A 15163-nucleotide genomic window follows, 5' to 3' on the forward strand; every position below is an offset into this window, starting at 1 on the left:
GATATTCTCTGAAAGGTACCTTCAGCTGATCTAAAATCCTTCCCTCTTAATGCTTGCTTGTTAGAAGGTGATATTTTGACTTGTGTGTGTGTGCGTGCACGGGGAGAGGGAATGCATGTGCTGTGTTTCTTCTTTCTCTGGAGAATGCAACCTGCCAAACCACAACCAAAAAATGTACAAGTAAAATTCCAAACCTGGTCACCCAGATACTCAAGGAAAAAAAGGCATAAGAATAATTAAAAAGAGAACAAACTCTCCAGGCAGACCAGAATTTGATTGGATTAAAAAAAGTGTATTGGATGTCCAATACAAAATAATAAACATGAAGTTATTAAAAAAAGCCATAGAGTATACAGCAAATACTACAGAAAAGCAAAAAAAAAAATGTACAGAAAGGTAGACATCTACAGCAGTCCTCAAAATTATCCTACATGAGAATCATAAAACAATATACAGGTTTGCTTTTTTCCCCAAATATCTCTGAGGGAAGCTGCCACTTAACAGCTTGACTATGACACTACAAGGATACACAATGTTCCAAATTTAAAATCACAGGATATGTAAGAAAACGTAGCATTAAAATGTGAAAAAGTGCAATACAGATTGTACACTGAATAAATGTTTTTTTTTTTTTTAGTTTAACCTTAAAAAACCAACTTTGAACAGTTGTTTTATCATTAAAAATATTCCCCTCCCCAAATTCAATGACAATATTAACATTCATGGTGTTATACATAAGTAATATTCACAAAGACCCACCAGCTAAGAATACGGTGTATGTATGATGGTATTTCTTTGGGTATAGGTAAAAAATAGGCAAAGGAAAACATATACCCTTCCTTTCAGGACAGGGTGTGTACTTTATTATTTAAATACATATTCTGTAGCTTATTTCGCCCTGAATTGTATTGATTAAAAGTCCAAACATGATTTTTTTTTTTTTTTTTTGTTAGGTGGCCCATGGCACTCCAATTAATTGATTCCCTCCCCTTCTTCAAATAATAAATAAACCCAGCAAGTCTGATAGAAATGGCAACACAGAGAGTCCACGAGAAGAAAGGAAGTAAAACTACAACCCGCATCCCTATTGCTGTGCAGGATGATTCATTGGCTCTCCTCTCCCTTAGTGACAAGGTCTAAGAAAATGGGCCAGGGTTCAGCTTTAGTCAAACGGATTTAAGGTGGGGGGGGTGCTCTAGAGGCTGTGGTGTGTATTTATTTTTAATCTAAACACGTTCTAGTTTTTCCTGTTAATATCCCAGCAGGCACAGCCATCTAGCGGAGGAGCTGGGGACTATGTCAGACGCGCTCTGCGTCTGCAACGCCCGTTGAGCTGCACTGCCCTCCATCCTCAACGCTGAGCTCTCAAGATCATATATCCGCTCAGGAGGAACCAGATTCTCCATATGAAAGCATCATGTAAGTTTGGGATTTTCTTTCATCTTAAAAATTTCTTTCATCTTAAAAATGAAAATATGCACAGGATTTTCTTGGGCAGCTGGGTTTGGGGTTTTTTTTTTCTTTTTTTTTTTTCCCCTAAAATACAGTTCTTCCTCTTATGCCACTCCTCAGCACAGAGGATGGTAGAGCCAAGCCATCATACAAGGAGAAAATAAAAACCACTTTCCTTGCCCTTTGTGCAGGAGTTCCCTTTTAACTCTCCTTCCTTCCTAGAACAGCACCTGAGTCACTAATACTGGTTTCTTTCAAAAGGTTTCAAAAGTGTAGAAAAATACATTTTGCCTTGCTTATGTCTCTCGAGACCCCTTGCACTGACAAGGACTTGTCTCAAAGCATTGTTTAAATGGCCTGGGAGAGAGAAATCGCACCAGGGTCGGATTTGCTGCTGAAGGAGCCTGTGGCCGTGTTGCCTTTTCAAAGGCATGACGTGACGTGCTGCTGAGTACGAGAGGTCCGCAGGCCCCTGCTGCCGGGCGCTGCGGGTAGCTCCGGCCCGGCCCTGCCAGCAGAGGAGTGCTGCGCACTGTGCGCCGCTGCTCTGTGCTAAGTCAGTTCTCCATGGTAAACGGGCGCTCAGTTTGCACCTTAAAGTTTCATGACGTGATCTTTAAACTAACAACAACAAAACAGAGCACTGTTGCCAAAATAAGCTTGTAGCGTCATCTAAACATAAGGAACCCTACTTTAGGGAAGGAATTTTATCTTTAAAGTTTCTAAATGAGACTCTCACTGCAATTCAGGAACCAGAGACACAGTATGCTGAAGTTACAAGAAAAGACATTACAGAAGATGCTCTCACTTTCTTCAGTCTTTCAAGTCAGTATAGAAAGACAAGAAAACAACAATAATGAAACCTTCCCCTGGCTCCCCTCCCCTTCCCCATCTACTTTTCCCCACTCAAAATATTGAAACTGCACAAAAAGCAACAAACAAGCCTTTCAAATTACATTTCAATTCAAACAGACTGGTAATCTCACAGTGATGAGAGGAGAAAGTCAGGCTTTTAATAATTATAATATAAAAATAATAAAAAAGCTTACAAAGAGCAGTGCAGCATCCCAAAAGGCCATGGATTAACTGCCAGAAGGGGACATAATTATACGCAGAATAAAAAACAAAACAGAACAACCCACGCTGGCAATGAATTTTCATACACAATAGAACAAGCAGTCAAACATCAGTCTAGGCTGTGGAAAACAACAGTTTCTTTTTTTTTTGATTACAATATTTTTTTTCCTTTTTATAAAAAAAGATAAAATAAAAACACAAATAAAATTGTACATAAATGCGAATGTCCAACACTGAAAAGGCAGGGCAATCACACCACTGAGACAAAACCTGACCAGAAAAAAAAAGAGTCAAGTTCACTTTTCTTCCTTTTGCCTGGATGCTGGATTTCAGCCTGATGCGTCCCTTCCTGCATGGTCTCAGCAGGTAACTAGAATTCAAGTTGGCAATGACTTCATTGCAGGATGACAACAAGCAGGGTCATCCCCTTTGACAAGCTGCAGCACAAATGCACTGGTTGATTTGTTTGCTTTCTGTGTATGCTCACATGTGCTTCACGTGCTGTCCTCCTTTTTTTTGATTTTTTTTTCTGTACAATTCCTTGTGTTCCAAGGCTGAGTCCCAAGACTTGTGAAACTGGATTTGGAGTCATGTCCTGGTGAAGGCGGTCATGCTGTCGTGATGGCATTAAGGTCCTTCATAAGTCCTTCCAGGTGGGCCATCTCTTTGGTCAGCTCATCCGGCTCATAATTCTGCGGGACGATTTTTAAAGAGATAGTTACTGACAGGATAACTTGCTTTCTTTGGAGAGAGATAGAGTAAGAAATAAGAAGAAATAAATGGTCAGTGATTCTGGTGTAGACTGTGACCCTGACACATGAACAAGATGTACCAGGATTTACAAGAAATAGTTAACTTGAAAAAAAAGTCCAGTTCTAAGTGCAGCTATTTTTGCAATAATTGATTGTAAGACTGCAATCATCTTATCTACTTTCCTTGTATCAATTCCTGCTTCAAGATAACACCTTCAATTTAAATAAAGTAGATATTTTAGAGAAAAATCTTCCTAGGTTTAGTGAAAAAGAGTCAGGAATCACTTCAGTGCAATAGTTTTTAAAATCACTTATGCTTGATAAAAATCTCTTCCTCCATTTCTAGGCTCAATTTTCTAGCTTCAGCTTCTAGAGATTGTCTTAAATTGTTTGTGAACTATCATAATTCCTTTATCAATGCATGTATGTAGATACCATGAACCAGTTTACCTCAAAACCTTTTCTAAGCTGATCAGTCTTTCACTGTACTACGTAGTTTTCAACCCTTAAGTCATTCTCGCACTTCTTCTCCAAACCCTCTTCACTCTCTCAACAACGTTTTCATGGAAAGCAAGCCAGAACTGCATGCGATGTTCCAGTACCAGCTGTGCTAATGTAAAATTAGGTTCTGCTCTATGGAATAAGAGTGCAGGAGTTTTGTTACTTCTATCTCCTTTGCTTCTTACAAGCCTTTTCTTTCACTTAGATAGATAGAAATAAAGCTGTAGCCGCTTTTATTTTACCATTTTATCTAGACTGCTTTGTACCAGGAAAGTCCTCTCTATCCTGTGTCCACCACAGTTATTTGCCAGCTATTAACAATGTTAAAAATCAGTGAGCTAGAAGTAAACACGAAATCAGACTCACTCCTACAGGCTCTCATAAAACTAATTCAAATGATTTTCTAATTACTTTTCAAAGCTCATCAACAAAGTACTAATTATTAATGAAGATAGAGTAGGAGTTAAAATCTACACCATCTTTATCAAATGTATTTTAATAGGTAAGACCTATTATCAATAAATTCTTACTGAATTCTGATCATTAATGTCTTTAAGTAAGTTTCTATGAATCATGTTCTCTACTGCTGAGAGAAAAAACAAGTGACGGAGAAGTGATGAAAAGACTGAAGGGCAAAAGTGCACCAAATCAAGCATGTGTACAGCTTCCATAATACCGCTACAGACATAAAATCAAGGGAGTAAATCAGAGACAACAGCAACATGATGATAAAGGGAAAGGAGAAAAAGGAAACAAGAAAAAAAAATAATTCAAAATAAGCATTTCCTGTGACACTGATATATATAATTGTTACATAAAATAACTCCTACAATTCCAAAGGAAAACAGCGCTTGATACCCAAAACATCCTGACTTTTTAAAAGCTGTCCGATTTCCAAAGCAGCTCAAGAGTTGCAGTTTTCCTAGAAAGCCAGGACACTTTCATCTAAATATCTAAAACCAATATATATTTGGGGTGATGGCTTTAAACGTTTTGGCATTAATACTAAATTATTCTTTTATAATCCCACACTTCATGCTTTGGATATTCTGCAGCAGCAGAGGCAAAAACAGCTGCCTGACTTTAATAGAATCCAGGCTTGCAAAACAGATGATAGAAATAAATGACAACTCAAAGTGAGCATGAACACAGCGTGTTAAGCTGTACAGAAGAGCAAAGAGCACCGACAGAGGCCTTCAGCTCTGTGAGCGAAGGTGCTCTTTACATCAAGAGCACAGGCAATCTTAGAGAACATTACTCTGTTCAGAGGGCCTGAGGATAGCCAAAATGTTGATGAAGGCTAATTAGTTTTGATTTGGTGAGTCTTGTGGATTGGAATGGATGGAAGCAATGCGTCTGTTCAGTGCTGTGTAATTAAGAACAGAAGTATGCTTGCAGGTGATTTTTCAGATTTAGAAAGTGCTACTACTGCTTACATTTAAGTAAGTACTTACATGTTCTCGGAATTTACTGACTTTTATCAGGGTTAACACAGGCAGTGGCACTTGGAGGAAGTCAGAAACCTAATTATCCTCCGCTTTTGAAAGTCCTACTGCAGACCTTCCTAAAGTTTACAACTACAGTATGAACAGAGACGCATCACAGTTTGATAAGCACTGCCAAAGAAAGCCACTGGCAGCGTAAGTGTACCTACGCTTTCCGAGTCCTCGAGCATCCTGGTGGTCTCCTGCACGTCGGGGGCGCTGGGAACCACCACTGGCATAGGAGGTCGAGTTCTTCCCAGAGTCCCGATCGACGCAGTCTTCACCGAGTGAACTGGATGGTTAGGAGCTTAAAATAAATTGTCACATAGTCATGCATCACTTAATTGGTTCTCCTGCCTATTTCAGAAAGCTCTTCGAAGAACAACAAGGGTTTTATTAGAATAGGGGGAAAAGAACACTTCAAATTATAGAATGCTGAATTTGAAATTTCCTCTAGTTTATCTAGGTACTCAAAATAAAGGCCCTTGCAGATTATACCAATGAAGTTCAGTCCAACCTATGATGTATTTCTTTTGATGGCTAGCTCCGTCATCCCTGAAGGGGCTTTACTCATTTTTTTCCTAAATCATTTCCTTTCTTTCTTTTCTAATATATCTTTTTTCATCTCTCTTGCCAGTCCCCCCCCACTCACCTTGCTGAGTCAGTAACGGCGTGCTTGGCAACGCAGGATCATACGTGGGACCAGCTGGCGGGACTGCGGGCACCGCGAAGCTCTTCAGCGGGTGCGAAGGACGGACGTGTGCGGTAGGGAGGTTCTGAGCCGAGTCCTCCTCTTGCGCGTTTGCCAGATAAGCTCCTGTGGTGCTTTCTGGATCCTGATGGTCAGCGCACGCCTGAGACGAGGAAGCCGGCATGGTGTCTGTGCTAGGTGTATTTCGAACAGATTCTACAACAGACGAACCAAAAAAAAAAAAGTGGCTTATTTTCTTTAACAGAAATTTTCTGTTTGGGCAGGTGGAAGCAAGGCAGTAGTGTTTACAAGTACCTTTTCCAAGACAGTTGTTATAAGCTAAGAACTGAATTCATATACCAGCCATTTTAGTAGCAAATAACACCAATTTCATGCAACTGTCCTATTTTAAGGTGAAATGTAACAGCTGTCCAACAACAAAGTAAGCTTGAGAACTAAATGAGCCCACAGTGATCAGATTTTTTAAAAAATCCTCTGATAATAAGACATTTTTTTCTGCAGCTCTTTTTCAATCAGAGGGGGGAAAAAAAGAAAAAAAATGTAATTGAGCAGTTTCCCAAGGCCATAATACTGATCGAAGGATTACTATGTTTCTAAAACATGCTTATCAAAAATTTACATTTTTCCATTGTTCCAGAAGGCACTCTGAATCGTCACAGAAATGATGCATCCAAAGTTGAGCTGATGTTATTCACACCCTTTTATTTTCTTCCTTTTATCCCCACCTATTACTGTGCCTTAGCAAAATGAAGTATTTAGCAATGTATGGCATGCGGAAGCTAGTTTCACTTAAGTGTTCACATAGGTCTAATAAAAAAACAACAGTTTTGCACTGCAACAGCTAAATGTGATAAGACATAATTAGCAGCCTTGGTCTCATAAAAACAGCATGGAACACAGATCTTTGTTCTCATTTTACCCTTGAGTATTTCAAAGTATTGAAACTCTTCAATAGGTATATGTTAAGCATATGTCACTGTAGTTTACCCTGAAGAGCCAAAGATTTTTGAAACAGGCTTGAAATCCCTTTACTTGCTGAAAGCTAAAATGAAATCCCAAGCTCTGCTGGGCTGCAGCACGCGCCACCCTAATCTAGGAGAGCAACAACGCGGTAACTTCAATTTACAGCACTGCAATCCTACTTGGAGCACATCCTGCAAAGGGCTGGACTGCGAGAGCGGTCGCGTCTGCCAACGACTTCAGCAGTATGAACAGAACAAGGGAAAAAATCTCTGCCTTGAGCACGTCGTCTGCCTGCGCATTTGCAGCCTTGTGAATTATTTTATGCTTTGACTGTCAACAACTGAGATATTCCTAGGAACAACTCTGGCTGCAGCACCTTAATTAAAATCCTGACCTTAAACTAGAGAAGCGCAGAATTCCTCCCCTCTTAAGATATTAACTATTTCTGATTCCAGCACTGGTGCTTCAGAATTTTTCAAAGCACTGGATACATTACAGAAACTACTGAGAGTGACCCTTCAAGCCTGAAAACACTGCATAAAAACAGCAAGTTTTTTTGTGCGCTTCAGGAAGATAAACTAACATTAGCTCTGAACACCATAGGCCTGACTTTTGTCATTTCTTGCCATTAAACACAACTAATTAGAAAGTTAACATTAAGTGAGCGAGTTCTAATTAGAGGTAAACAGAAGTTTCAGACTCCCAGGCCAAAGGCTTGAAAATGAGGAATCTTTCTATCTGGATTTGCGTGTATAAAATATGATCACGTATCCCAAGGATTGATGTCTGACGTGTGCAAGAAATTCTTTGGAGAAAACTCAACCTAAGTGTCAAGGAATGCTGTTCATACTTAAACCCATCCCTCTGCCTTTCACGGAAAAGAAAAAAAAAAAAATACTCTTCCATTCCCTCCCTGTTCTTTTACTGGCAACGAAACAGAAAACACTGAGCTTCACGCTACTGAAGAAGATACACCAAGAGCTAGTTGAAGCTGCAGCTGCCACATGAAAAACTCAAATCACGTTAATCTTATTTTCATTCAGCACAAGGAGAGTCATAACCTCGGAAAGGAAGGTTGGGAGATTGCACGTGCCCCGGGAAAACACCACAACGGAGACTGACCAAGCAAAGCCCACGCGTTCGCCTGTCTTACAGGGTTTGATTTCTACATGTTTCACTCATCGTTCCGTTACGGTCAACGTCTACCTGATCATTTATATCTCACCTGTGGAATTGGCCCTGTCTGAATGGGACATGGATGTGCCAAGCGGCCACGGGTTGACCTGGTGATGGAGATAGCTGCGAGTTGGAGAAGCGAGGCTGCCGGAGTGGAAATGATGGTGAGGGTTATCGAGTGAATGGATGGGATGAGCACTAATCACAGCTGTGAATGAATATAAGACAGAAAAATGCTTAACATACAGACAAGCGTGCTCATGTACACAAATGCACCATATCCCGCCCTTCTCCCACAAAGCCGCCGGACAGGGGAGCCAGCCCCTCGGCAGATTCACAACAATACCAAGATTGTGCGTCTCATTATCAGTTTTCCCACCATGTCTGTAGCTCCCTCCACACCAAGACACAAAACCCACAAGAGAGGCAGAGCTCCTCATTTTTTCATGTGCATCTCTCTTGCACATGTGCCTTCCAAGAGCCTTCTGTTACACTGGAGAAAAATGAAGTTCTGTTCCCGTCAGAACTTCCATGTATTTCATACTGTGCTATAAATGCCAGACCTAATATAGGAGACACATGAGCTCAAACTCCAAAATCACTTCAGGCTGTCATTGAATTTCTCAGCACTGTAACCAAATGTGGCGTCTTTGCTTAATTAAATACTGCAAGACAGATGATAAGCGTAGGGTAAGACACCAAAGGCTCTATTCAGTCCCCCTGTACAGAATTAGTAAAACTCTCCTCCAGTGCACTCAAACCAGAAGCTTCTCTTCTTTTTATATTATTATTTTTTAAAAATTTCTTCTTTTACTGCCTTCTTTTTCCTTCTCGAGAACATGAATTTTGTAGTTAGTGTAGATCACCCTTTGCCCTTGCCCTCTGGTGGTGATAGCAAAACCAGCTCCCACCGATCCCCAGCTGGGAGGAGGAGCACGCACAGAATTTAGTTCTTAGGGCAGACTCAAATACCAGATTGTATGTACCCTAAATGACCCAAAAGAAAGAGTCTCAACAGAGAAAACAGGAGAGAAATGCTGAAGGTCAGTGCTAACACTAGCACTACCAAGGCACTGAAGCACTCTACCACTAGCACCCTAAATAAGGTTGTAACTTAATTTTTTGCACCTTTTCTGATATTTCCTCAGATGTGCTGCCTTTGAAAGTTGTTTTCTAGAATGACCTGACACCCAAATCTGTCATTTTAAGTGGTGAGTCCAGTTAAGACTTCTTGCCTTGACGGGTGCAGTCTGAACTCAGAGGCTGACTCGTCAAATACAAATCCTCATTTTCTGGAAAAGAGTCTGTCAGCAGGACAGAGTACATGAATAGATCAGTGCAGGCAACACATGTAATGGTTCTCAGCTACTGGGAATAACCAATGTCTCTCCCCCGTTAAGTTACCTCAGTGGAAATCTAACTCCATTATCAAACTCCCCAAAATGAAGAGGCACTAAACTCTAAAGTTGAGCAGTCAGGACTGTGTTGTACATCCTCGTGACATAGCTGTCAAGGGAACGGTTACAGTGAGAAGGCGGATACTTTCACGAAGAGCTTCAAGCAAGATTAAAATGCCACTTTGTCTCCCAGGGAACTGGCAAATGGAGGAATAAACCACAAGAACTTGCAGATCAGAAATCCCGGCAGAGACAGCGGTCATCAGAGAAACCAGGAGCTATCTCACGTGTTAGCAAGGGAGGGGGCATATAGATTTTAAGGCATAAAGTTTTATGGGTGGAAACATTTTAATTTCTTCAACTTGCAGAAATTACTAGCCTACAGCTGTTTTCCAGCAACATTTCAATTGTTATCCAACATAATGCATGTTAATTCAAAACACTGCCTATACTTTTCTGTAACCAAAATCAAGATACACTGCACGTAACCCAGCAAGTTAGTAACAAAGTGCAGTGTATCAGGCTTAAATCACATAGAGCACATTAGATCATTACACCACATTATATATTCTTAATGAAGATCATGATACAGAGTCTAATTTCAAGGAAGCAAAAAGTCCATATACAGAACTAGATAAAGAGAAATGTGGTGTGTTTAGAAATAAAAATCCCTAACTAGGGCTACCAAGGCACACAGCATTCCTGTTGTATTCAAAATTATACTTTAAACCTAATAAATTATTTCAATCTATTATTTAAGAGGTTAAAAAAAAAAAAAACACTAAATTTGAAAGCTAAAATGAGAAAAAAAAAGCAGGAAGATATCTGCAGCCATGGGCTTGAACATGCTAAATGGTCCTGCCACCTGCGTTGCTTGCAGAGGACAGGACACATGCACTGGAGTGTCACGTTTTCTGGGCAGCTTCTGCTCCAATCATCTGCTGGACCAAGAGATAGCTTGGGAGTATTTATGGAGCGGGCAAATTTCAAATGAGTCTAGTAAATCCAGGCAATAGAGACATCAGTTCAGAAATGAAATGAACCAGAGTTTTCTCAAAACCTGCAGGATTCTAGGTGCTTTCTTAAGCAAAAGTGCCTACACTGTGATGGTCATGTTTTATTTACTCCCCCTTTGTTCTGAGCAGAGACATGGCTTTTTTTCCTATCAGAAGAGGAAGACTATTTCTGGAATTTTGCAGCAGATATTAAACTAGTTTTTCTGTATTCTCTGGAGAAAAATCAAAACATGAGCTCAGAACGTCTCTGCAGGGTTATGGGCTATGCAACCAATATAACTGCAGTGAAAAAAATATCTAAAAACATTCCAGTAATGTTTCCACTTATTATAGAAACAGAAACCTACAGTTGGCAGCTTGCTTTGTTTCTGTGACTTTCTTTGACTTTTTATCCTGTTCAGCAAAAACTGTCACAAGCCCTAAGGCACCAGAAAACTTGACTTATTCTTACTGACATTTAGTACATCATGCTAACCTGTCGCACCTAGCCAGCTAGGTTTGCAATGTGTTCCTTCTTTCTGGGCAAGGGAGTCTAATAAAAAAGGGGGAAAATAAATATGCTTTTTAAGCAAACACAGCAGGGTTGGTTTCTCAAAAGGATGTCAAAGCTGGGTTTGGTGCTGCAAGGAAAAATCAAACCCACGACTATTTCTGCCCGCATAATCACATCAGCCTGAAAACCATCAATGGGTGGAACTGGAACATGCGACTGCCACGGAAGTACTACCACTGTATTTATCACCCGTGTCGGTCACGCACCTTTCCATCCTCTGTGAGACAAACCAGAAAAGCTGCCCAGCGTCCTTTTCACTGAATTAACTTAGCATAAGACACACTTTGCTAAGCAATTTCTGTGTGGTACGCAGCATTCTCAGCACTGTCCAGCACTGGCTCCTATATGTATTTATCTAAGGCGGAGGGACTGAATCCCATTGGGAGACAAAATACTTAAAATATCAAAAGAGCGCAACGGAAGGGTCTGAATTCATTAAGGGGTCCCGCAAGTCTGAACTCCCGACATTGCAGCACCGGGCACAGCACAGGAAAACAGCAGAATCCAGTAACTACAATGTTCCTTATTAAGGCACCTGTGTTTGACAGCTGACAAAACTTTCAAGTACCTTATCAGAGTAAAAATGAAGTTTTCTCTGCTCCTTCCTGATACATGTAGAACTCTAAGAAAACACAGAACATCAGAGTACTTACTTTAAAACCAAGGAAAACAATGTTATTCTTGTAAAAAAGTTGTAAAACAAGCAAATGGCAGCAAGGTCGCAAACTGAGCTAATTAGGTCATCAGGCTACCTGAAAAAGCACACAGTGGCCAAGAAAACCAAGCGCTCACATCAAGTATATATAGAGCAAAAAGATAAAAAGTTGAAACAAAACGAACTGGCCCAAAATCAGTCCACAGAACAGAAGAACACTTGGTTCCTGGCTGGAGGTAGTAATTACCTGGCGACGTGGCTGAGCGTGAACAGGAGCACACGTTCATGGAAGTCTATAGCTGGGACCAAATAAGCACTGTGTAATTCTGCCACGTGGTTGTATCAATGCACATTAACTCTTCTTCTTTTTACTCATGTCCTAAGACAGGGTTTCAGTCTACCTGTTCAGAGGTTTGGCAAAGTCCTTTCTCATCTCAGAGTCATAATTTGAAAACTTGGGTACTGTTTAATTCTTAAGATATTTTATAATAATAATTAAAATGTATTGCTACTGCAAAACAAAACTTCCAACTTAGCACTTTTGCTCAATAATTATTAATTGACATGATATGAAAAACACATAGATAAGGAGTAACAAACCAGACGTTCTCCACATTTGAAAGTTTGCTCTGCCAGGCTCACAAAACTTCAGCTTCTATCAGTGCTGTATCTGCTTAACATTCCAATAAATCAGTGCAACAGGCAAATTGTGGAGCAAAACTACTCTAAGTACTGCAGGCTTTTGGTATCCTTTCCAAAAAATGAACAGTATTATTCCTTTGGAACTATTTCTTCTGCTCAGTAAATAAGGGGTCTGGCTCACAAATGTTTTTTTCTGGGACCCATGGGGATATATTGCCCTAGATCTCTAACTCTCTCCTACTGGATGGCCAGCTGAGTTGTTTCTGAAGTTGCTCCTGAGCCACTACAGTGTTTTATGTAAATCCATACTGATTTTTTTTGCTTTATGATGGTAGGCTGTAAACTGCAGCAGGTCAAGGACTGCCTCACAAATAGTTCAGCTGTCCAAGCACTGGGGACAGCAGTTACGCCTTGCGTTTCCGTGTATGAGTAATATCACTGTAGACATGGGTAAACACTGTCATTTAGAGTGAGCATGGCTTCTGCAAAAGGACATCCTGCTTCACTAACCTGCCAGTAAAGATGCCAATAGAGGGAACTGGTGGATACAAGACATCTGGATTTTCAAAAAGCCTTTCACAAGGATGCACAGCAGCATTTACTAAGAAACTAAAGAAACTACGTTAGTGTTGGAGGAAGAGCTCTTTTAAGGACTGAAAGCTGGTGAAAGGAAAGAAAGCAAAGGGAAGGGCTTAATGATCAATTTTCAAGATGGGGAAGAGTCATCAGGAGATCTCCCAGGTATCACTGCTGGGACTAGTTTTAATTAATATCTTTCTCCATGACCCACACATGGGAATGATCAAAGAAATCTTCAAGTTTGTAGATAACACTAATTCGACCACACATTGGGTGTGCAATGAGCTCCAGAAGGACCTTGCAAGACTAAGCCAGCGGGCAAAAAGATGGCAGGTGAACTTTAGTATAGCTTCAATGTACAGTAGTGCATCGAGGGAAAAATAATCCAAACTACACTTACATGATGCTGAACTCAGAGATGGCAGTTACGACTCAGGAAAGAGTTCCTGGAGTTGTGGTTGCCAGACCTCTGATATCATTAGCTCAACATGCGATGGCAGCCAAAAAAAGCCCCCCAAAATGTAGCAAGTCATTCAACAAGGAGGGTATTGAAAACAGGACAGAAGACATTCTGCTGGCTATTTAAGACTGCACTGCCTGCAGCTCTGGCCCCTCCGCATCTCAAGAGGGATGTAGTGAAGTTACAGAAGATACTCAGAATGGCAACTGAAGTGATCAAGGGGGACAGAGCAGCTGCCCTGTGCGAAGAGGCTAAAAATACTCTGATTGGTCTGGGGACGAGAAGCCTGAGTGTGGAGAATATGACTCAGATTTACCAACTCAGGAAGGCAGCAGGTAAGGTGACTGCAGAATGCTCTTCGCCACACCCTAAAGGACTAGAATGATGAGTCACTCGATGAAACTGTCAGGAGGTTGGTTAAAATCAGACTACAGAAAGCAGGACACTACACAGCAGGTAGAGAACTTCTGGAACTTGTTGCTACAGGGGAGTAGAAGCAGACAGCACCAGCAAATTCAGAAAGGAGCAGATGTATTCATGAACAAGTCAAGAAATAGGTAACAAAAGTCTAGGCAGTGATGTTCCCTCTACCATTCCTATGTAACAGATGTAGCCACTGGGGGAACAAAAAGGGAATGGACTATAGAAGTGGCCCAGCTCATACGTTCTCCCCCTAAAACACCTGTAATTGCCCCTGCTGGAGACCAAGACAGACAGACTGTTGGACTACATCCCTAATCATACCCACTTCTGCGGCACCCCTACTCCTCACTCAAACATAACTACCCAGTTTTTCTTTGTAGTTTGATCCAAATCTGCATTCAGGATGAGGGATTCAGTATCCCTCCTTTGAAACCGTTCCCACTGCAGATAAGGCAGAACTAATTAGAAGTAGGTAGGAAGACAGTGAGTGAAAGCGTGTGCCTGCGCATACAGTATCAGCATGGCTGTTCGGGCACTCCCCATTCCAGGCCAGGGCAGATGGGCTGTAGACTTACGCTGAGGTGGCTGAGAATCAAAAGGCATCATCATCTTGGGCCTCATCCCCCTTCTTCCTGCCAGTGTGGACATGCTATCCTCTGACTCATGCCCTGAAGGAAGAATACTGAAGGTTACTATATGCTATGGCAGCAAGACTTCTGTGATACCGTATCAGGTGATTTCAATCCTCCTCTTACACTTAAAGAGGGCTATCTTGTTTGTAAGCACTACTTCGACTCACAATTGATAAAAACAGTTCTTGCATCTTTTTTCCACTGGAAGGTGAAGAGGAGGAGGACAGTTAGGGTAAAGACTATCTGGCACCAGAGAAACTCTCCAGGCCACCCAGCAAACACAAACATCTGGAAATGCAGCTCTAGGCAATGACTAATAGCAGAAAGAGTCTGAACAAGATGTGCTGGATTAACAAGTTACTACTCACCAAGTGAAAAACTCATCCAAGCCTCAGAGATGGTGCAGTAACTAGTTAAAGCAACATTAACTTGATTGTGTGTTTGACCACTGATATAATCTGTCACACACTTCTCTCAACAGGTTAACATGAGACTTGTTACCTGATCTTCTGATCAGGTACTACTCATTATTTATCACGGGAAATTCATGATTTAACTCTTGCATACTCAATGATCTCACTAAAATATATGATCCATCCTTTTCATAGAGCCTTATGAACTAGGCACAAAACATACTATTTAGAAAACAAGAACAAAAAAAGATTCGCTGTAAGTGAATAATATGTCAT

At 40.9% G+C, this 15163-nt stretch overlaps 1 protein-coding gene across 9 annotated transcripts in view; it reads right to left on the bottom strand.

Moving 5' to 3' along the window:
• Positions 1-271: 271 nt before the first annotated feature.
• NEO1 (neogenin 1) overlaps positions 272-15163 on the bottom strand; it is a 194574-nt gene continuing 179682 nt past the window's right edge. For 6 of the 9 annotated variants that reach the window (XM_062583518.1, XM_062583517.1, XM_062583515.1 and 3 more), the window contains 5 exons: positions 14418-14510; positions 8167-8325; positions 5919-6173; positions 5437-5573; positions 272-3221 (listed from right to left, as the gene is read on the bottom strand). In XM_062583518.1, coding sequence (XP_062439502.1) covers positions 3138-3221; positions 5437-5573; positions 5919-6173; positions 8167-8325; positions 14418-14510 — 728 coding nt within the window. In that variant the 3' untranslated portion in view covers positions 272-3137. Of the gene's footprint in view, positions 3222-5432; positions 5574-5918; positions 6174-8166; positions 8326-14417; positions 14511-15163 lie in introns of all 9 variants that reach the window. The other 3 variants (XM_062583520.1, XM_062583519.1, XM_062583516.1) reach the window with 2 other exon arrangements.

This window comes from Rhea pennata, chromosome 10, assembly GCF_028389875.1.
Source record: "Rhea pennata isolate bPtePen1 chromosome 10, bPtePen1.pri, whole genome shotgun sequence".
NCBI classification, from domain to species: Eukaryota; Metazoa; Chordata; class Aves; order Rheiformes; family Rheidae; genus Rhea; species Rhea pennata.